Source organism: Boleophthalmus pectinirostris, unplaced genomic scaffold, assembly GCF_026225935.1.
Source record: "Boleophthalmus pectinirostris isolate CB_2022bp ecotype Guang Dong unplaced genomic scaffold, ASM2622593v1 HiC_scaffold_1, whole genome shotgun sequence".
Lineage (NCBI taxonomy): Eukaryota > Metazoa > Chordata > Actinopteri > Gobiiformes > Gobiidae > Boleophthalmus > Boleophthalmus pectinirostris.
The window spans coordinates 27,170,680-27,193,205 of NW_026570970.1; the positions used below are offsets into that span (position 1 = coordinate 27,170,680).

Below are 22,526 nucleotides of genomic sequence, written 5' to 3' on the forward strand. Positions count from 1 at the left end.
CATGAGGATCAAACTGAGATTTCTCCACAAAACCCTTCCAGACTAGGGTTGCAGCGAAGTCAGTATCAAAGGGCTTCATAGTATATGGCAGTAGGTACCTTTACTGACATGACAAATCTGATAACAATATTTAGACAATAATATGAACTGATTTTTGGTGTTTTGTTTTTTACATGCACAAAAAGAAGAGGCAAAGTACAGTGAATTTAAAAATAACTGTTCTGATCCTTAACATTTTCTTTTTCATTTTTATCTCAGCCACATTAGTTTGTCCATTTTAGCATTGTTTCTGTTGTCAAAACCTGCACCGGTATGAAAATTTTGAAAAAAAAACAAAAACATCTAATTATTCACTGAACAGAACTGGTACAATACTTACAATACTCAGAAATGTGATAATCACATCTTTGGCGTGCATGGAAAAACGTTGGATTTTCAATATAAATGTTATAATACCTTTTAATTTTTAGTCTTATGAATGAGAAAAGTATGTAGGTAACTGGGGATGGTCAGTAGCACAGATTGTCATCCCTGAATTTGTCTGTCTGCCCCAGGGAAGTGGAATAATTGCTTGAAATGAATGTTCAATAAATTCAGGGTTTATTCAAGATTTAAGCCTGATTATTTGATGCAATAAAGATGTTAAAACCATTCTTTCTGAGGTATTGTACTAGTCTAAATTAAAGCACACACAATGATTATTTTTTTCCCCAGCTTTTGAAACTAGGCCGATGTATTAAAGCGCTTTCTTGAGTTGTGACATTGCTTTTAAAATAATAATAGCTACAATAATTTAGTATATACAAAACAAATATTATCTTTATTTATGGTGGGCTATTATCCACATTAGCCGGTCCGTATTTCCTAAAGCACTGGAGCAGCTTTGCATGATTTATACTTTGAAATCTTCTTATTTATCATTTGCATTTGGCTCGGACCATTTTTAGAAGCAGCCTCTTAGCGAATGAAGAATCTGCTTTGATTGGCCAGTTTAGAGACGACCGCTTTAATCCTGGGTTTAGAATGAGGAAAGTTTTCAGTTTAGACCTGGTTTAATCCTGGTTTTGTGACAGTTTAGAGTTAATTAAATGTTAGTTAAATGTTTGTCTTTTTTCCTTCAACCCAGTTTTATTTTGGGTTCAGTTCTAGTTTAGACCAATTAATCCCTGTTATGTTAGTTTGTTCTTATTTTAGTTTTCTTCTTGGTTTAACCTGGTTTAATCCTAGACTGAATTTAATTTAATCATAATTTAATCCTGGTTTAGTCCTTATTTTAGTCATGTACATGTTTTTGGTCAAACTTCATCTTCACCCTGGCTCAGTCCTGGTTTATTTTTGGTTCAGTCCTTGATTTAATTCTAGTTTAGTCCCAGTTCACTTCCAGTTTAGCCCCTCAGCTCTTGATGAATCCTTTGTTTTGATTGGTCGGTTTACAGAAGCTTTGCCAGACCCCAGTGCAGAGCCGCTGTGAGCACATGGTTAGTGCTGGCCTGCTTTCATGGCTGTTTATGCCTCAGAAAACCAAGCAGGCGCAGAACTATTTCACCTTTGGTCACTCACTGTCCTCAAATGCAGCTTAAGTCTACCTCATTTATCATTCAGTTTGGTAAAGTGCTTGAGGTACTGTTGGCAAGCCTCTTCCGCTGGTGCTCATTGTGCAATTAACACAGCGTAGCCTTAGTTTTGTCCTGATTTAGTTGGTTTAAAAGCTTGTCTCATCTCAGTTTGTTCCTAGATCAGTCTTTACACTTGATTTATTCCCAGTTTAACCAAGATTTATTCCTGGATCAGTCTTAGTTTTCACCTGAAATATTCCAAGGCTGAATCCCAGATTTGTTATGGTTAAAATCACACTTACGAGGAGATTTCTTACAGTTTAATCTGGCATATTACTTGATTTTGAATGCATGTGTTTCTGATGAAATTAAAAAAGTAATTGTATGTAAATGCATTCTATGGCCAAATGACTAAGATCGTTTTTGGGGTGTGGAATCTTATTTCTGTTATAGCAGGTGATCCATTGGAGACACAAAGCTCATTTTGGTCTTATTTTGAAGCTGACAAATTGGGGAAGTTTTCTATTTACATATGAAACTGCAGTTCCATGCTGATGTGTCACAGTCAGTTACTTTGTAGAACGAATTTGTCCTTGAGAAAGCAATTTTCTGATATTTATTTCTATAAATGGTGTAATAACTGTAAACAGAAATGCATAAAACCCTGTAAGATTATATTGTTGTATTCCTCATCATGTCAGCATTCTTTGTTCCAAATATCTCTGGGACACTGTATGTGACTATAGAAGCACTTTTAACAGACTCGTATCATTTCACATTGCGGTGGAGGTTTCTGGCTCCTGAACTGTAATACTATTACCATGAAGTCTAAACTTTTGAGGAAAGGTCAATATCAAATGATATCCTATTAATGTGTATTTTATGTGATAGTATTTGAAATAAGTATCTATTTTGATACCAATTTTCATTATCCGTTATCTGGATACCATTTTTGACAGCTCTAACCCGTTCTTAGTGCAGATTAAGTTGTGACATAAATGTAATCTGAGTTGGTTCTCCTGGAGTGAAAAGTCTAGTTAGGCCTAGCCACAATTCTGTCAATCATTTTTCTGAGAGAGAAAGAGGGTGATGTAGAATGGTAACATAACGCGTTGATACTGACCTACTGGCTCCCTCTGGTTCTGGTGGAGGACCTTGCTGTTGCTCCCATCCATGTTGGCCATGTTAATTGTGTTGCCATCTGTCCAATAGATTTTCCTGTAGGGAGAGGTGTGAGGGTAATGGTTAATGAACTAGCCACAACAAGACCACATTTTTACTCCAACAACACACTGTTTAGAGGACCACACATTGTGAATTACTGAGGCCAATCTAGTCTAGTCTAGTCCAGAAATATTGGCTCATTATGATGAAATTGTAATACACGTGTAATATGTGTTGCAATGTGTGTGTCTGTGTGACTTCAGTTGACCAATAACATTGTGTTTGCCTTTTATGGACTCATAAATGATGACTGATGATTGTAATTTGGGGCTAAACAGAAATAAATGTAACTGAAGCTCTACAAATAAATATATTTGTATAGTCGTATATAATGCAAAATGTACTCATGTGAGATATATACCATATTATAATGTTGTTAACATCTGTGGAGTTATTTTACTCATGTTGAGCAATCCTTTATTATTAGTCGGTCTACATATACAAATCTCACAATCTTCTTCACCTTATGATGTCATGAAGTCTTCAAGTTAACAGCTACCTTTTACCTTTTGTTCAGTAGAGACTGACAATTTCAGGGCTTAAATTATCCTAGTGTCTCTAGTGAAGGTGTATAGAGTTTAAAAATATAATGGAGCACTTCCTGTATTTCCACATGACATCACAAGGTGGAACAGAGTGTTTTCTGCATGAGAGAAGCAGCCTAAATATGTGGGATTTGTGTGGTAAACGTGTGAATGAAACAAAACATAACTCTGAGCATGTTTTTAATCATGAGGAAACAACATTATAACATAGATGAAGATGGAGTAATATGGGCTCTTACCCATTATATATTATACGGTCTTCACATGCATTAGAAAATCTTGTTGCCCTTTATAACCCATGTGGTTGTTATATGAAGACTTTTTGTCTATGGAAATAAACCTTTTAACAGCTTTGATTGAATTAGCTTTGATAATCAGCAGTAGGCTCCAATTCAGATGCTAGATGGTTAGGTATTATTTCTGGCTTTGAATATCTATATCATTACTTTAAAACTCCTTCACAATTCTGCACTGGGAACAGTCAGCCAATACACCTAACTGAATCACTCTATCACTGTTGCCCATCTAAATCTTGAACATTAATTTGTTGTGGTTAAATTGTGGACAATCCATGCATTTCACACTGATTTTCCCCAACATGAGTCTATAATAGATAAATGCGTAGTCTTCTGTGTGTTTGTGTTATGCTACAGTTTGCTCTGGAGGTGAGGGGGTCTAATCTACTTACCCCTTGGCCGGGTGCACCACCAGGCACCTTGGCTTATCAATGCCGTGGATGATGGAGGTCTTCAGGGAGCCATCAAAGCGAGCCACATTGATTTGCGACTCGTCATTTTCGGAGCTGAGCCAGTATAAGTTCCTGGAAAGCCAGTCTAAAGCCAGGCCGCGGCAGTTCACAATGTCTGTAATGGAGGAAATCGGTAAACAATTACACTGTTGTCTCTTGTCTGAAGCAAACCAGAACAGGGGAAATGTATTTTATAGATAAAATGGTTGAAAATTGTAACTAAATATACTGATACTTTGCAGAAACATCATGCTGGGGGTATTCTACATCAGTTACTATGGTGACAGATCAGCATTGAACACAGACAAAAATATTTTAAGATTGTCTGAAAACTCATGAAAAAAGTACAAAATAGATGTCTGTGTAATCCCTCAGTCATTCAGGTAGGATCCATAGCAAAAGAAAGAACTTCTAACACAGCAGTGCCTACAGTTATAAAAAGTATCAACAGAGACATTTTAGACTTGAAACAAGGCTGCAAGTGACTGTGCCCAGGCAGTTTTATTCATGGGTTTAAGGTGATGAATTAGGATTGCTAGTGCTGCAGTTGACAATTCAAAACAAAGTATTCTGTCTTTTCTATGGTCAAACATCCTAAAAATGGCTGTCATAATGGCAAAAAAGGCAGGGGCACTGAAATGCATGAATTTTATAATGTTGTTGATGGGTCCTTGTGCAAGAAACAGCACTCATTCTACCAGTAGGAATTAATTAACATTTAAAGCAATATTTTAGCATCACTGCAATGTTGGTAAATGAGTGAGCATTACTGACAAAAAAGTTTTCCAATGATAATTAGAGAGCATTTTGAGAACCAAACTGAAATGTGCCAAAACATGTTTAAATATAGTTAAGGTTTTGTATATGTAAAACTGAAAATTCAAATATTACATCTTCAAAAGAACATTCACAACATTATTCATATATTAAAGGGCCCATCTCATGCAAAATAACTCTTTTCACATTGTATCTTACGCACATATACAAGCAAAATTTGGGTTTTGGAACATCAATTACACTATAGTTATGGAATCTTACTGATTTCTTGGAGGCAGTCACAGACCAGGAACTGTGAATGAATGACTATTGCTCACCCTCCCACTTGTCCTGAGAAAGCACAGGCTCCGCCCTCCAAATTGACGTAGGCTCTGAGTGAGCCGCCCTTCCTCCACCCATCTCAGGGAGGGAGGGGGAGACAGGCGTGCTCCCTGATAGCGGTAGGAATAAACTGTTTTTCATCATGGCGATATAGCTCGTTCAGCCACATGTGTTGGACCTGGAATCAGACGAGGACTTGGAGGTGCACGAAGCTCAAGCATCGCGTTGGCATCAGCTGAACATTACTGATTGGTAAAGTATTAATAAACACTAGTATATAAACTTAGTATATATCGTGTACAATGCAGTGTAGAACAATGAGCTTATGCTGTCGCTTTTGTTTAGGTGTTCATGTGGGAATTGTCAGGGTGGAGGCGGGGTGGAGGCGAAGCGTCTTCTGCTATGTCAAACGCGATATAGGTGTAGCTGGCTGCGTCATCATTGTAGCAGCTTTAGTTCATTGTCACGTGGGAGGGTGGCAGAAACACGCTGCAATTTGTTAAAAAAAAACACAGAATCAATCTAAAACCCACTTCGGCTACATTTTCAAGGAACACACATCTCTCTTAGAAGGTAGAAAGCTCTGAAAAGTTGATTTTGCATGAGATGGACCCTTTAACTTACTGCCTACTTCCTTTTGGAAGTTACAAAAGAAATGTGTGTACTCTCTTAAAATAGAAATACAGCACAAACAAAAAATAAAATAAAAGTAAGGGGCACTGAAGTAAAACTGAGATAAATATTGGCACAGTAATCACATTGTAACCAGGGAGATATAGATAACTGCATTGTTTGTGAATGTTCTGTCACCAAAAATACAACAGCTCTTATTGGCACATTGTCCTGCACAGATGGGCTCTCCTACCTGCAGAAATGATGGTCTCTAGCTGAGTCCCGTTAATAAAAGCGCGTTTGATCGTTTGGGTTTTGATGTCCGCCCAGTAAATCCTCTCCTCTAGGGCGTCATAATCGACCACAGCCACATCGTCAATGTCCGGCACAGTTAGTGCAGTCATTACGTTCATGTACGGGTTTTCAATGTCTACTCCCCGAATCTCTGAGCGCCGCACATACAGGAGGAACCTTTTCAGTGCTGATGGAGATACAAAACAGAGAGAAAAGTCTTTGACCTTTTTGTCCCAAGCATCTGCGATCTTATCATGCAAATGCACATGTCAATCATAAGCAGGAAAATGATGTGTGCAAAAGAAAAACCAAAAGGCCAAGAGCTATTTTTATCACAAATGGTCTCGCTTTGTGCAGTTGGGAAAAGGTAGTTTATGCAGGGGCTGGAGGAATACAGAAAAGTTGGATTTACACAGCATGAAATGTAATCGACAAATTAAAGGAGCTGAAAATAGTTCATAAGAGATTAGTAACAAAGGTTCAAGAAACACATTTTCAAAGATAAATCTTTCATCTTTAGGTGAGAAAAAACATTAACATATGCTGCAAGTCATTAAATTAAGAGGCCCGTACAATTAGTAAGTGCTTATGGTGGTATGTAATTACAATGAAGAACAGATAAAAAACAAGTCAAGTCTATCAATCCTTCATGAAAAACAGCAGTATTTGTCAAAGTACTCTATGTGCCAGTGGAAGTAGTAATGGTAGTAGTAACAGTAGTAACAGTAGTAGTAGTAGTAGTAGTAGTAGCAGCAGTAGTAGTAGTAGTAGTAGTAGTAGTAGTAGTAGTAGTAGTAGTCATTGTAGTAGTTGTTGTTGTAGTAGCAGTAGTAGCAGGGGCAGTAGTATTAGTAGTAGTGGTGGTGGTGGTGGTTGTAGTGTTGCAGAGTTTCTTGACATCACAGAAGTGGTAAAAGTAGTTCACACTGATTTTTATCATTACTGAATGATCATTTTCACTGATATTTCCCAAAAGTAATGACAGTACCGAATGTATTTGTAACTGGTAACTTTCCTGAGTCAAACAGAGTGATATGAGATTAAGATACATGAGTCTGAGCTCACCGAAGCAGGACTGTTTGTTGGGCGAGAGCTTCATAAGGTGTGGACAGGTGCACGACGCGCTGCGGTTGTAACTGATGAGACACAGATGTGAGCAGGGTCCGCGTCCATCATTCTCCCCGCACGGGTTAGAGGCTGAGAGAGGGAGGGATAGAGAGAGAAAGAGAAAGGAGGCGAGAGAGAGGGGTGGGTGAGATGAGAGAGAGTGGAACAGAAAACGGAATGGGGTGAGGAAGAGAGAGAGGTCCATCAAGAGAACAGTAAGGTGGGGGGAGAGGGAGAAGGAGAGAGATCGAGATGAAAGAGAAAGGTGTTGGAGAGAGAGGAAGACAGAGATGAAGAGTGAACGAGGGAGGAAAAAGTGATATGGAGTAGGAAGGGAGAGAGACAGAGAGGGGATGAGCAGACAATTTAGAACAAACAGGAAACAATTACAGCAAGTGTAACAAGGACATCTGAACAAAATGACAGTGCTATAGAAATATTGTATTAAGGTGGAATGAATCAGGATGTTTGGAAATCTGCCTGGGCTTTTCAATAATACATTTAATAACAATATAGAAGTCACAACACTGTACTTAAAGCCAGTTGAAGAAATCAGACTTGATAAGGCTTTGGCCCTGGTACACAAAATACAATCCACTTCCAAAAGTCATACGCATCTTTCAGTACAATTTTAAGCCAACAAAATGAAGTGTGAAATCAGCTCTATCTTTATTTAGGCTTTTGACTTACAGTATAACATACTTATACGTATAAAAATGCACATATTCCTCCTTGAGCATATAGAAAATGAGCATATTAATCATGCATATGCTGTTGCTTCATATTAAACAATATTCAACCATTTTACAACCAATACCATTAAAAGAACCACTCCGAGACTCAGCTGGGTGCTATAAAGGCTTATACATCACACCATTTTCCATCTGAAATAAGACGCGTTTACAATGCGCTCCGACTCCCCTCCCATCCCGCCCTGTAAGCCGCGGAAATGAACTTTGAATTGAGGTGTGCGTGGAGGGGATCATTGGGAATTCATGTCGGAATCAAGGGGTTTGATACAGGAGATGGGATCAGGGCTTTGCGGTCAGTAATTGAGATGTGGGTGCCAGACGGAGCGGGAATAATCCGGAATAATACAACACAGGGACATAAAAAACAACTTGTTCAAATGCATAGCGCTTATGAGGGCTCTGTTTGGTCATGTCCGTAAAATGTGATTTGCTTTCTTGCGCTTTCTTGTGGCTATAGGGGCAGAAGCTAGATCAAAATATATTGGCTTGACATAGTTGAGCTGCGAATATGAAAACATATTTACCATACCGTACTTGTTTACAACTTCAAATATGTACTTTGCATTGTGGCCTTTGTAAAACTCCTATTGATACATTGCAGCTGATGTCATCAACATTCCCTGGGGGTGTGATGCTAACTGTAGGCACTGTTCTGTCTGAAGCTCTGTTACTCAAGTTAGACTTTAATCTGAGCTTTATTTGAACACAGTCTGACCATAAAGAGTTAACCTAGCTGGATCTACTACAGGTGAGCTGATTTGTACTGTTTTCAATTCCTTCTCACATAAAATTACAGTCACAAGCTCGTTAGCATTAGTTAACAGTTTTTCATTTAGTCACTCTCACAATTTTTTTTGAAAATTAAACACCTAAATAGGACCACACACATTCCTGAAAATTTGTTGCTTAAATTCATTTTGTGTTTTTCTTTGAGTTTTCAGACTACCTTAAAGGAACAGTCTAGAATTTTGGACGTAGGTCCTCACTTCCTAGTTAACCAGAGTGTTGGAGACATGTGGAGACACGTTTTTAAATATTCCATCCAGTCCTTGTACTTGCAGAGGTCGCTGGTGCTAGGCTAGTGCATGTCAATGGCCATAGTTAGCCTGCCACTAAAAACAGTCTTACCCATTCCACAAAGCACCCGAAGCAAATCTGTTATTACTCTAGACTGTCGCTGTGACTGTCTGTGTTGATAAAATAATTTTAGAAGTAAAACCAACCTTACATTTGAAGGATTTATATCTGAGCAGCAGCAGCGAGTTGAACTTCCTTATACAAAGCTTGGCAGTAGTGGACTGATATCACCTGTCTTAATGGCAAAGAAAGATTCTGCTGCTGCTCAAAAAATAGTCCCTCAACATGCGACGATTCATGCGATGCAAGGTTAGTTTTAGTTTAAACATTATTCTATTAACACAGACATTTACATCGACAGTCTGGTGTAATAATAGATTTGCTTTGGGTGCTTTGTGGAGTGGGTAAGGCTGTTTTTAGTGGCAGGCTAACTATGGCCATTGACATGCGCTAGCCTAAGCTAACTAGGAAATGAGGCCCTATGTTAAAAATTCTGGAATGTCCCTTTAAAATTTTTTGTCTTGTTTGTTTGCTAATGTGTGTATTGTGTTACCATGGAAACTCCTTTACATTCCACCATCAGAAATACATGTAGAGAACCACCAATGTGATGTTATGCAACATTTGTGTCACATTAACATTTTAGTTGTGTTACAAGATCTGATAACTTAATGTAATAGTTGTATGCTATATGTTCTACATTGGGAGTCTAATTTATTATTTTAATCAAATGGTATTATCTAATGCTTATCTAATATCTAATGCGTATTCAGTTACTCAGTTTTATCCTTTTATTTTCAACCACTGAAATAATATCATTGAGTTAAGAATTTACAGAATTTGCTCATGTTATTCAATCTTTTGGAAGAGTCCTCAAAATGGCGGCCATAACAGGAAACTGAAACCTATGAATGAGGCTTGGAAATAGCACCCAGCTGAGTCAGTGTGCCAACAGAGAGATGTCTGAGTGGATACAGACGAGCTTAATGCCAAATCTCTCCCCTCTCTCTCTCCTTTTCTCTTGTTCCCTTCCCCTCTTCCTCTCTCTCTCCCTCTCTCACCCTCTCTCAGTCTTTCCCTCTCTCTCTCCTGAGGGATGATTGGCAGCCAAAAAAGCTACACCTCCCTCCACTACAGGGAAAAAGACTGAGTCAAGGCCAGGCTGCTGTTGATGAATAGGTGCAAATGGGTTTCTGCTTAAAAATAAAGCAGCACTTGAATATTTATTCTGAAAGCAATATGACTTGTACATGGTGAAATCGACACAGATGTCACCATTCAAAACCATGATAGGCCCTCGCTCTTCTGTCTGAGTTTGTATGACGCAGCAAACAGGAAGTCATAATTAGCAAAGTTGTTAATGTAGTAAATGGGACTGTATTAACACATTGATGGTAAGTCTGATAGTCTACTCTTTTTATGCATGTATAATCCAGACATATTTCAGTATTAGGGCTTGGAATCACAGGGTTCCTCATGATTCGATACAATACTATGTGATATATTGCTATAGAACCAAACACATTTTATTGGTGACGTCAGCTGTGTGTCTTCACTGAGACTAACCGATGGACCTTCAATTACAGAATTTTCTACTTGATAAATGGCAAGTCTAATGAATTGCAATACTTCCCATTGTGGAATTAATTTATTGTTTGGAACACACCTATTTTATTTTTAATTACTCAAATGTTCCTTTTCAACCACAGCAGTAATTGTGACTCAAAATTCTGTATTGTTCAGATTTTCTTTTTCAATCACCATAATTTAGAAGTAAACTGATTATGAATTTAATTACGGCTGCATGGTGGAATCATCGCTAACTATCTCCTCAGTTTTTCTCAGGTGAGCCTCACGACGTTGTAACCTTGGGACTGCACCAATCTGCTGCTAATGTGCAAATGCTTGTAATGTGATTCTTATGATGAACAGTGACTGGTCTCTGTAATGACACATAATGTATTTACAGATGTTTGTGTGTCCCGCGGAGCTGCAGTCAGACACCTGCTGAGAGCCCACTGAGAGCAGCTGTATCTGTGCTCACGGCTCCTCTCCTACACCCATGTTCACTAACTCTGATCTAGTTTGGCTTCATTATTTTGTTCATAAACATACCACTTCATACATACCCAGTTCTATTTTAAGTCTTACTAGAATTGCAGTGCCTGGTACAACTGAACTGCAAAAAGTATTTTCATTTTTGACGAATTAAGTCCATAATTTTTAATACAAACTTTTAGACTTTACTTTATTCCCGTAAATCATATTCTTGTCACAAATTAGTGGAGGAAGTTAGACACTCTTATTGTAGTTGACATATTATTAATACAGTACATGATCATCAAGTACTTTTTTTTTTCTCTGAACTTTAACATTTAAGGACTTGTGTCTAATTTAAGAGGCTTTTATACAAGGCTATATTTGCAGTAACAATATCAAGTTTACTCAAGGAACTTTGAAATGAGTAGAAGTATTTCAGTATGTTGTAAATTGTTAGATTTATCTTGCAATTATAGTGGACATAGCAATGGTAGAAATTGTTGTAATGGTAACATTATGACTTGAGTTACGATTAGGTTGACAGTTTTACACTTTGCATTCAATATTTTTATCTCTAGAAATATTTCAATTACTTCAATTTGCAGTATATTAGTTTCTGTCACATAGTAGCATTAGTGACACTAATAACAGTAATACTCGTGAAATATAGTTGTACTACAAGTTGCAGTGGCAATTACAGCAATTGATATAAATGATATTGCAGTGAGACTACTTGTACTTCCCCAGCTGCGTCTCCAGTCCAGATGTGCAAAGGCAAATATTGTGCACAGAGGCAGCCCCTATAGAGCTCTGGTTGTGGCTGGAGTGGATAATGGCCCAGAGCCCCCCGCTGAGCTCTCCCAAACAGGATTAGACGCGGGTTCTGTCGTCTTTGGGGAAAATCAGGCCTTCTGCAGCGCATTTATCTATAGTGAACAGTGACGCTAACGCAGATACCGGAAGGAAACAAGCAAATTAACTTGACAGTGAAGAAGCGCTGGAATCACTAAATAGATGTAAAACCGATTAGCATCATAATAATGCCCCTTTTATAAGATGGGGGCTTACATGCCATGGGGGCTTAGCTGGGTACATTTGCAACTTGGCAGAACTGGAAAAGACCGGGCAAGTGGTAAGGAGGTGCTGTCTGGGACCAAAGAATTAAGACATTTAATTTGGTGGAATTGGCGAACGGCTCAATTAGGAATGAGGACGAATAGGCAATATAAACAAACCTGATGCATCTCTGAGCTACACTGGTCCTCCATTTGTAGGGTTGAAATAGTATTTAGCATTTAGCAATGTTATCTTAATGGCAACTAGGATGTTGTCTAATTTGATACTGTCAAATAACTAGTATCTGTATGTAGGGCTGGGTATCATTAAGACGTTGCCAATATGATACAGATCTCTATTCAGTGCACTATCGGTTCGATATGATATATTTCAAATCGATTCGATACAGCTCAATAAAAAACAAAGGCTAAATCATGGCTGTGATACTAAAAGTCTTTGTTAAACCACTTCTTGTGCAAAGTTAATATGAAACACAAACATTTTAATCATCAAAACAGTGAAAATGTCAATTGTGTTGCATAAACGAGTGTCCTTCCACTAAACAAACAACAAAACTGTAGCACTGTAACAAAATAATTCGGCGATATATATCTATACAGCAGCCCACGATATCGATACTGTATCATCACATTAAACGATACGATATATTGATATTTCAATATTTTTGCACATCCCTATCTGTAAGTTTATTTATTTATTTTTCACCACTAGGGTAAACGTGTCCCCAGACAGCAATAATGAAGATTACATCTAGTGGTGATATATGAGAATACCACAGGGCTGGGTCAGTCAATCTAATTACAGATGGTAGCTTTAATATTTGCAGGCCCACATAAAAAATGACCATTTCTACTAAAAAAATTGCATTACAATAATGCCCCTTTTATAAGATGAGGGCTTACACACCATATCCGCTTAGCTGGGTACATTTGCAACTTGGCAGAACTGGAAAAGATCATGCAATAGGTAAGGAGGTGCTATCTGGGAAGAATTAAGACATTTAATTTGGTGGAATTGGCGAATGGCTCAATTAGAAATAAGGACAAATAGGCAATATAAACAAACCTGATGCACTTCTTAACTGCACTGGTCCTCCACTTTTAGGATTGAAATAGTATTTAGCATTTAGCAACGTTAACTTAATGGCAACTAGGATATTGCCTAATTTGATGATGTCAAATCACTAGTATGGCACACCATCAGACACCAATAATGTAGAGAGCATCAAGTGGTGATATAAGAGAATGCTACAGGGCTGGGCAGTCAGTCTGATTACAGATAGTAGCTTTAATGTTTGCAGGCCCACATACAAAGTGGATACTTCTACAATTAATTTTCTCAAGCTTATTAAAAAAATAAAACATAAAAAATACTCAATAAGTTATAAACAAAACCAACCAATGATCTAATGCTTACGTAACAGATTACATATTTGGTCCAATAATTTCAAGATTACCAGTCTTATTTTTATGTACTAGATACAACGTAACTTACCATTCTGACATTGCTACATTGTTCATTTTGTATTGTAATATAATAGTTTTTAGGGTATGAATAATAACACATGTGCTTTAAACACACAATCTGGTGGTGCCATTAACTCGCACAAGCTTATTCTCTGCATGACTGCGTCCTCACACATAATATGTGTCAAAATGATTGACGGGCTAAATGAAGGCAGACGTCAAAGCTGGCAGTAATTACATTTTTTTTTTCTTTTACTTAGTTATATTAGTGGTAATTGTGGTTTAAATCAGGCCCATATCCTTTTATGCAATATGAGAGTTACTTTGTTAATTCCTTTTTTTAGTACATCATAGAACAAAGTAATAGTAAGTAACACTCCAGAAGCTTTAGAAATTTGCCTTAAATGTGCAAAATTGGAAAGGAGTTTTATTTCGAGGCTAACACTTTTTACAATAAGAATGTAACAATAACCAAGATATTACAGGATCAAAACGCTGTAAAAGCCTCACAGTTTCATCGACAGAGATATCACAGTACAAGCTCTTATGCCTAAATACGGAAAAAAAGGAAACAGGACTATTGGTCTTTTAATCAATGCTTCTCACAGGATGGAAATATATCATAGCACAATGAGCTTTCTGTAAATAATTACCATTTCTAAACCCTCACACTATTATATTACATTTGTAAGATAATTTACCCTTCATTATTTCTTAGTTTAAAATTGCCTCAGGAGCCATGTTTACACTACACAGATTTACCCTTGGCCTAACATTGTCAGAAGTGTGGTACAATGCTGTCTAACTGGAGCGCCACTGGCCTCCATAAGCTCACTACATTTGCATTTGAACCTAAATAATATACCAATTCCAAACCTTCCAAGTCTAAGTACTATAACCTACCTATCAAAGTATACAGAAGTAAGTGAGGGAAAAACTATAAACCAGGAGTCAACCAAGACTAAGGTACAAGAATGCACCAGGACTCACTCAAATTACCTAAGTTAAGACAAAACTGAGTATCTGATTAAACAAGGTCTAAACTTTAAAACATTAACCCCTGAATTTATACAGATGTATATAAAAATGTTTTGTGTGTGTTTTTATCTTTAAGTAGATGGTAAATTAAGTTGAGATTATTAATTTGACTATAGCAAAAAAAAAAATGAATAGAAATTTGGGTAGGTTGCAAATTTGCGACAACCAGAAACAAGTGCTTGCCAAAAGTTCCTAGGATGGTACTGCATATGCACGAACCGGCACTGGGGAAAGCAGTCGCTATCTCGGCTTATATCTTGATCCAAACAGTTTTTCGCATATTTATGACAGTCGGTGTTAAGGGGCTAATGCAAAAATACCTTTTAGTATTGCAAGAAGGAGCGTACATACCACATGTATTACCACACAGTTTGAAAAGCACTCCAATAGTCCACTGGACACTCACCTTGTGGCTGTCTGCTGGGGTGAAAAATCTGCAAATCAAAAGGCTGAGCACTGGTCTTTTGGATGACAGTGACATTTTGGCCTGTCCACTTGTTGGCTCTGGCCAAAGTGTTGGTCCTCCAGTCGGTCCAGTACACATTACCCCCAAAAAGAGACACCGCGAAAGGGTGAGAGAGGTACTCGTGCCCTCTCAGGATCTCTATCACCCCACTGCCATCGTAGAGTGCAGAGAAAATGGCATCAGATCTGTGGGAAAGACAAGAAGATACATTGTTCAAAGGCATGTTTTGAAATATTTTTGATTATTATATATTTGAATGTGCTTTTCTGATACCTGACAATGGAATTTATTAATTACCACCCACTTTGAGATTCAATTTATATTTCCCACAAAATAAAAAAAAAAAAAAAAAACAGTTAATATTAAAATTTTGAAACTTTGTTTGGTGCTAATCAGCTATGTGGTATCTAACAACCACCTATAATATTATTTCCATTTCCGCTAAATGATTTAAACATTTAGCAGTGTTTCTGGACTGAAAACAACAGTGTTTAGTGTTTAGGCTGCCTTTGTGCTCTTACGATTTGAATTTTTTTGAAAAGTCTTAGAAAAATAAATGGAAAATGTCCAGAACCTCTGTGGGTTTTGAAGTGGGTGGGAGTGTTGAGCTCTATGTTGATGTGAAATTGTTCATGGGGAGGGAAATATTGACAAAAATAATATCTTAATACTTTTGGGACATGAGTGGACAGTAAAATTGCCTTGTTGGTAAGATTACACAGCCTTTTTTCTTTTCTGATTCTGTTAAATGTTAATGTTATCCTGAAGAATGTACATATTTCTGTATCTATATATGCCCCGCTTTCAACCAAATATGGCCATTGTAGTGAGATCTTTAAATATTATATGCCACCCATTATTTAAGTGTTAGAGACAGGATGAAAATTCAAGTTTAATTTCTGCTCATAAATCCTTATCTCCATTATGCATAATCAGAGCATAAAAGTACAAAAGGTGTTAAAAAGGCACAGTGCATTATGGGAAATAAAATAGGCTTGTTGTACCGTGCGTCTGTCCACACGATCCGCTTCTCCAGATGGTCCAGGGTGAGTCCATTAGGCCAAGCTCCAATTTCCATGTCTTTAAAAACAATGTGCCTGCCCCCTCCGCTCATCGATGCTGCCTCGATGCGGGGAAATGTGGCATCCCAGTCTGTCCAAAACAGGATCCTTGAAGAGAAAGAACAATTTAAAAGAAGGATAAGATGGGAATAAAATCATTTTCCTCTGCAAAATAATAGTACTATTTTGCACTGTAATGACGGTAGAAAGATTTGATCTTTATTTTACTTCAAGAACTGAGTCATACTGTATTGTGATCAACTTTCAAAGCATAACACTGTTTTATCAAGAAGCATTTAGCCAAATAATCACCATTCCTAAAATATATATGAAGTTAAAGGTGCAATACTGGATTTTTTTGTCTTAAACACAGAAAAACAAAGTTCATTTAAAACGTTGGTAACAGCGGTTCAGTTATTCCTTACTTTCTCAACATATTCCTAGCATCCTAATTATACAGTGCAACTAGTTTGTACAGGATTTTCACAAGATTTTCAGAGGCAAGAAAGGAGTTTTGTTGTCACACCACTGACAATAACAACTAGCATGCTAACATACATATTTGTTCGAGGAAGATAACACTATAATTGGATACACAAAGCACACAGTTGTCTCATTTTGGCCCTAAGCCTTTGGCCTTCACAATATAATGTTTGGGCAAAAGATTTTTTTCTTTATTACATAAAAATAAAACATACATACATACACACACACAAAAACTTACTTAAGTCTACTAAAAATGTATTCTACTAAATACTATCTACGCTTGTTGGTTAGATCCTTCCACAGCAAAGTTGTACAATGACTAGTAGTACAAAATTTCATAATCCTGTTACAAATTTGTATTTAAATCTGAATTATGACCAGAGCAAGTCCAAAATATATTCATTTGGAGAGCCATCTTGATTTTATTGATTTTAAAATAAATAAGAATCAACTGATAATCACATATATGCATTTCCAAATAAGTACATGTCACAGATTTCAGTTATAGTGAGTGCCACAGTAACAGACACTGGAGTATTATTGGATGTACAGACAGACAGAGAGTCCAAAAGCAGCAGCAGTGATCCAGCACAGCCCTCTGCCTCTGTGACACGCCTGGAGATGGGAAGCCATCTGTTTTATTATGACTTTTCACAGCTCAATGAGGCCTGAAAATGAACACCACCATTGATTCCAACATCCACGCAGTGTCCTGGGTCCTACAGCGAGGAAAAAGAAAAACATGGAAAACTCTACACTTGTTCTGACCTGCCCCTTTTTGCAATGTCAACTTGAACGAAAAGACAAAATGGATGCCAAAGCCTGAATCACAGCCTTTCTTATCTTTTGTTTTCAATTGTTATCTATTTTTGTATTATGAATCATTGTTTTCTGTTGTCATTGTTGCAACATACAAAAACATTCAGACCGTGCATAATAGTGAGCATCAAGCACAAATAGACAACGTCATGGAAAAACAGTTAACTTCATAAAATAAAGAGGTAAGAAAGGTGTGGTTGTATGGTTGTAAGAACTAATATGCTTTTTGTGTTGTTGTTGTTTTTTTAAATTACAATAAGAATAATTAAATGTGAAAAAAATCATAATAATTTGACCAACACCAATCTGTCAAAAAACGAGGAGACAAGCAGTACTTTTGTATGTTTTTTTCCTGATCTCAGTACCAATATTTATGTACAGTATGATGCTGGTTAATTCACAATTTTGACGTAGTCATTTAAGGATGGGTCAAACGTAGAGGACAAATTTCTCTACAGGGAAGTGTGCATTAAGTGTATGTTTTTTTTGTTTTGTTTTTTTGGATTGAATGCACTTTGACACTAATCCAAGTATACTCCGGGTCAAAAGTTTTTAAGAACACCCTAATTTTTACAGTTATTTATTGCAATTCAAGTTGTGCAAGTCCAAAGAAGAGATTAAAATGGTATAAATGTAAGTACTGAACACCTAGAGGTTTAAAAAAAAAAAAACAAAAAGAGAAAGATCACAAAAAATAAGTCCAAGCTCTGCCAAAACTATCTCAGGTAAAAAAGAACAAGATGATGAGCTTGAAAACACGGAGTGTCCAGCACAGTCTCCAGACTTAAACCCCATCGAGCTGGTTTAGGTTGAACTTGACAGAAAAGTGAAAACCAAGCAACCTACAAGTGCCACACATTTACGGAAACTTCTGCAACAGACTTGGGAAGAACTTTCTGAAGAATATTTGATTTCTATTGTAAAAGAATGCCACGAGTGTGTTCAGCTGTTATATCTGCCAAAGGTGGACACTTTCATGAATCAAAACTTTAGAATACGTTTTGGTCAACTGTAAACACTAAACAGTAAAAAACAGGAAAAAGTGTGGTGTTCTAAAACTTTTGACCAGTAGTGTAGCTTCTTTCGTTCTGATACAGTTCTGGCAAATGGCCTTAAATATCTGAAGGAGGGAGCCTGCAAATACACTTATTACACTTGTAAGTTAGTATATATAGTATTTTAAAATATACTATATTAAAAATAAAATAAACAAAGCAAAACAAAAAATAAATAGCACATCACACTCTACTCTTGTTCTGTCCTGCCCCATTTGCAAAGTCAACTCAAACCAACAGAGAAAATGGACTCTGCAGCTTAAATCACAGGCTGACGACAACAGCCCGGCGTGAGGAAGAAATATCCCTGTCTAGATCAATATCTTTGTTCACTTGATAAGGGCCTTCTGATCAATTACCCTCCTCCTTCAGTGGATTCAAGTAATTAGATTAGAATTATTGCCTTGGGATGGAGAATGGACCCTCGGGCAACAAACATACCCATTAATCCTACTTGGTCTGGACTTGAAATGCAGTCATCCTACTGAAAAAAAAAAAAAAAAAAAAAAAAAAACGTATAAGAAAAGATCACAGACGAGCCTCAAAGCTGATTACTCATTTCTTAAGAGTGTTAAATTGATTTTCAAAGTGAGTGGGTTTTGGCTAAAGAACTACAGTGTAAAATCACTGGCTACACGGCTTTAATGCATCTATCCAAAGTAAGCAGCTAATATGAGATGCTAGCCACACACAGCGCATACAGCAACACTTAGCCTCCGTGTAATGCGAAGTGTCGTTATTCATGTAAAATATACTACTTATATGTGGGCCGTCAGCAGTGTCCAGACAAACACTACTTTATGAATTACCCATTTAAAGGCTTGTGTTTGTAGCATGCTGTGGATTAATGGGGGCATTAAGAGTGTTTATTTTCGATGTAAACGATATCGGTGTCAAAGTTAAACTGTCCCACTAAGAAAGAACAATAAGAGCGGATATGATTAAGTATTTTGTTTTTGTACTATGTATGCCTTGGTGAATCTTACCCTTAATTATATAAATGTTATCTAAAATAAATTAATCTAGCCTGCAACTCACTTTCACCAGCACCATAGTATACCACTGAATATACACAGTGTCTGAACTGTGAATCTCAACTCAAATTATAAAATTTGCACTGGTTTTCTATTGGCCCCATCGCCTTCTGTATTAGTTGTTTTGTTTTGTTTTTTGACTTACGTATTTTTATTTTATTTATTCATTTATTTATGTAAAAAAATTTAATTAAATGAAATAAAAAAAATTAATAATAAATTTAAAAAAATTTACTTGGACTAGTCAGGCAGAAGGTACAGAGTCCCAAACTGTAACTGAACAGATTCAAATATTCTTTTGTGCCATTAGTCGTTAATCTGCTTAACTCAGATAATGCAGATAAAAAATACAAGTAAAAGGCTTAGGGAATATGCGATCTAAACTGCACATAGGTCAGGGGAATGTGCAATCAAAACCGCACATAGGTTGGGGGAATGTGCAATTAAAACTGCATATAGTCTTATGAAATGTGCAATTATTAACAGAATACAAGATTGGGAAGGACTTGCCTGTAAAGAGTAACTTAAAGGTCTTGTTGGTGTATCACTCGTGGTCATAATTGGTCTCTTATTTATTTATGTTCTATGGTGGTGTTTGTACATTGTTTTTGTAGTTGTGGTGTCCTGTCTTTGTGATAAAGCATGTGATCCTCTGTCCCAAGCCAAATTTCTCCCATGGGAGACAATAAAGGATTATCTTATCTTATCTTACAAACCAGACTTAACCAGGATACGGTTTTGTCCTTTTTTTACAGAATGAGCACCAAAACCATCCCATCTCAAACAATATGTGCTGGCATTGGTAATACAATCACCAAGTTAATTCCATTTTAATAGGGAACAATGTAGCTTTCTGATCTCTCTATGGAAACGTCTTTATGGAGATGTTCTGGCTTCAGCAGGAATGTTCTACAGCATGACTTTAAACTTATCTCCATTGCATTCATTCAATTACAGGTCTGTTTATTGCTCAAAAATACCTTGAAAATGCATTATTACTGAGTGTGGTCACCTCACTACAATTCTGATTAATAATGTGGTCTCACCTTAATTTCTCAAGATCAAGATAGATACCTTTAATTTAAGGATTCAAGTGAAGCAATAACATCGCCATGGAGACAAGCAGATGCCAGAACCTCTACCAGAAGCGCTGCAAAGTGTGTTTATATAGTGTTTATAATGTCTCGAGGTGTTAACACACACATTTAACCAACATTTTATATCTTTATGAAGACGAACCAACCACTCAACAAGCTTCTATTTTTGGCACACTGTCTGTTCATTTAATACATATGACATTAACGTATGAATCTGCAGTGTCACCGCTCCAAGTCATTTGTATCTCATATGTTTTCCTCATTACTTTATGTCATTGCACCATCAATTCTCTCTCCTCTACAGCAGCCAACAACATAAAACACAGGAAAAATATTTGAGTCAATAAACAGTTTTAAAGGCATAATAAAATGATCAGATAGCCAGGCCCGGTACAGTGCAAGTAATATCCCTTTAACCTTCACCTGAAATGAAATATTAAGGTTCGTATGTGCACTGAATAATTTATACTTTATTACACCCAGGGACTTTCACGTAACTCAATTTCATATAGTAAATACTGGCAGTAATATCAAGTTTGTTTTAGTTTAATATGTACACAAATAGATGGTTCTAATGGTAAGTGGGGGCATGCTAATCCAATCCACCCACAGTGAATATAGCACGAGCTAGCAGTATTTTGACGAGTACAGGGAAGCTTGAAACTAATAAATGAAAGCCGGTTCCCACTTCTCGATCTCTGCAGGTTAAGAAAGTCAAACTATTCCTTTTATGTTTGCTATGCTAAGAGCCCCTTGCTTGTAAATGTTTGATGTTATGTAATGTAATGAAATGAGAGTTTATATGAAGAAATTTGGGTTAAATGGAAATGAGATTATTTATTATTATTATTATTATTATTATTATTATTATTATTACTCGCCCAGCCCTATAGCAACAGTTGGATAAAGTGGCCTAATAGCAAGGGGCTCCAGTTTCTGTGAAAAAGGAACATTGTGCAAAGATTTTATTAACATGCATGGTTGGTAGATGATAATGACAATTTTAAGCAGAATACAAAGTACTATAAAGGATATTTAAAAACAGATAGTGACTGTCCTTTAGTACACTATGGGCAAGAATCTTAAAAAAAAAAAATCACTTCTTGAAATGTTCAAAGTAATGTGGCATTTCTGTTTTTGCTCCAACCTTTCACAGATGTAATTTTAATATTTTCTAAATTAAAAGTTTGGAAGGTCAAGTACGCCACCAGCAGCTATCCAGAAAGATAATTACTTTTTAAAACACATTTTCTTTTGATTATTTCCTATGACTTCTTGTTTATGGTCTTCCTCCGGGTCTCCTCCTGGCACCTCAAACTTCATTTACAAAACAACTTCTCTTCACATTGTAACCTTCCATTTTTACTAACCACATTTTATGACTTATCACATCTCAGCCTGTTCTTTGTGGACTTATGCTCCTTTGAACAGAACTAGTTCACTTTAAACTGTTAATAACTCCCAGAAACCAGTGTAGACTAGCATACTAATATGTACTTCCTGATTACCACACAACAACACAACAATTCGTTCTAATAAGATGCCGATAGCACACAGCTGACTTATTTTTACCTCAGGAGCTGCTTATACAATTTATCTGTACTGGGGGAAGCCACATTTTGCTCCAATACTGAGTACACCACCTTTAATGTACCAAAACCTAATCACAACAACAATCTTTTACATGTCTTATATTATTGCTCTTTTTCTGTGTAAAACATAGCTGTGAAACGAGGCACACTGGCGCATATAGAGCGCATGGATGAGAGGGCATTGGCTGCATCACTTGTCATTACAGGAACACAGAGCCCTGATGCTGTTATTGATGTCTCCCATATCTTCTGCTTTAATGGACCTTAGCACAGCGGACATCT

General features: G+C 36.9%; 1 protein-coding gene across 1 annotated transcript in view; it reads right to left on the bottom strand.

Moving 5' to 3' along the window:
• lrp1bb (low density lipoprotein receptor-related protein 1Bb) overlaps window positions 1-22,526 on the bottom strand; it is a 378,766-nt gene that overhangs the window by 163,620 nt on the left and 192,620 nt on the right. The window contains exons 25-30 of the mRNA XM_055149901.1: window positions 16,105-16,269; window positions 15,041-15,285; window positions 7,143-7,274; window positions 6,037-6,264; window positions 4,014-4,188; window positions 2,680-2,774 (exon numbers count right to left, since the gene is read on the bottom strand). Coding sequence (XP_055005876.1) covers window positions 2,680-2,774; window positions 4,014-4,188; window positions 6,037-6,264; window positions 7,143-7,274; window positions 15,041-15,285; window positions 16,105-16,269 — 1,040 coding nt within the window. The remainder of the gene's footprint in view (window positions 1-2,679; window positions 2,775-4,013; window positions 4,189-6,036; window positions 6,265-7,142; window positions 7,275-15,040; window positions 15,286-16,104; window positions 16,270-22,526) is intronic.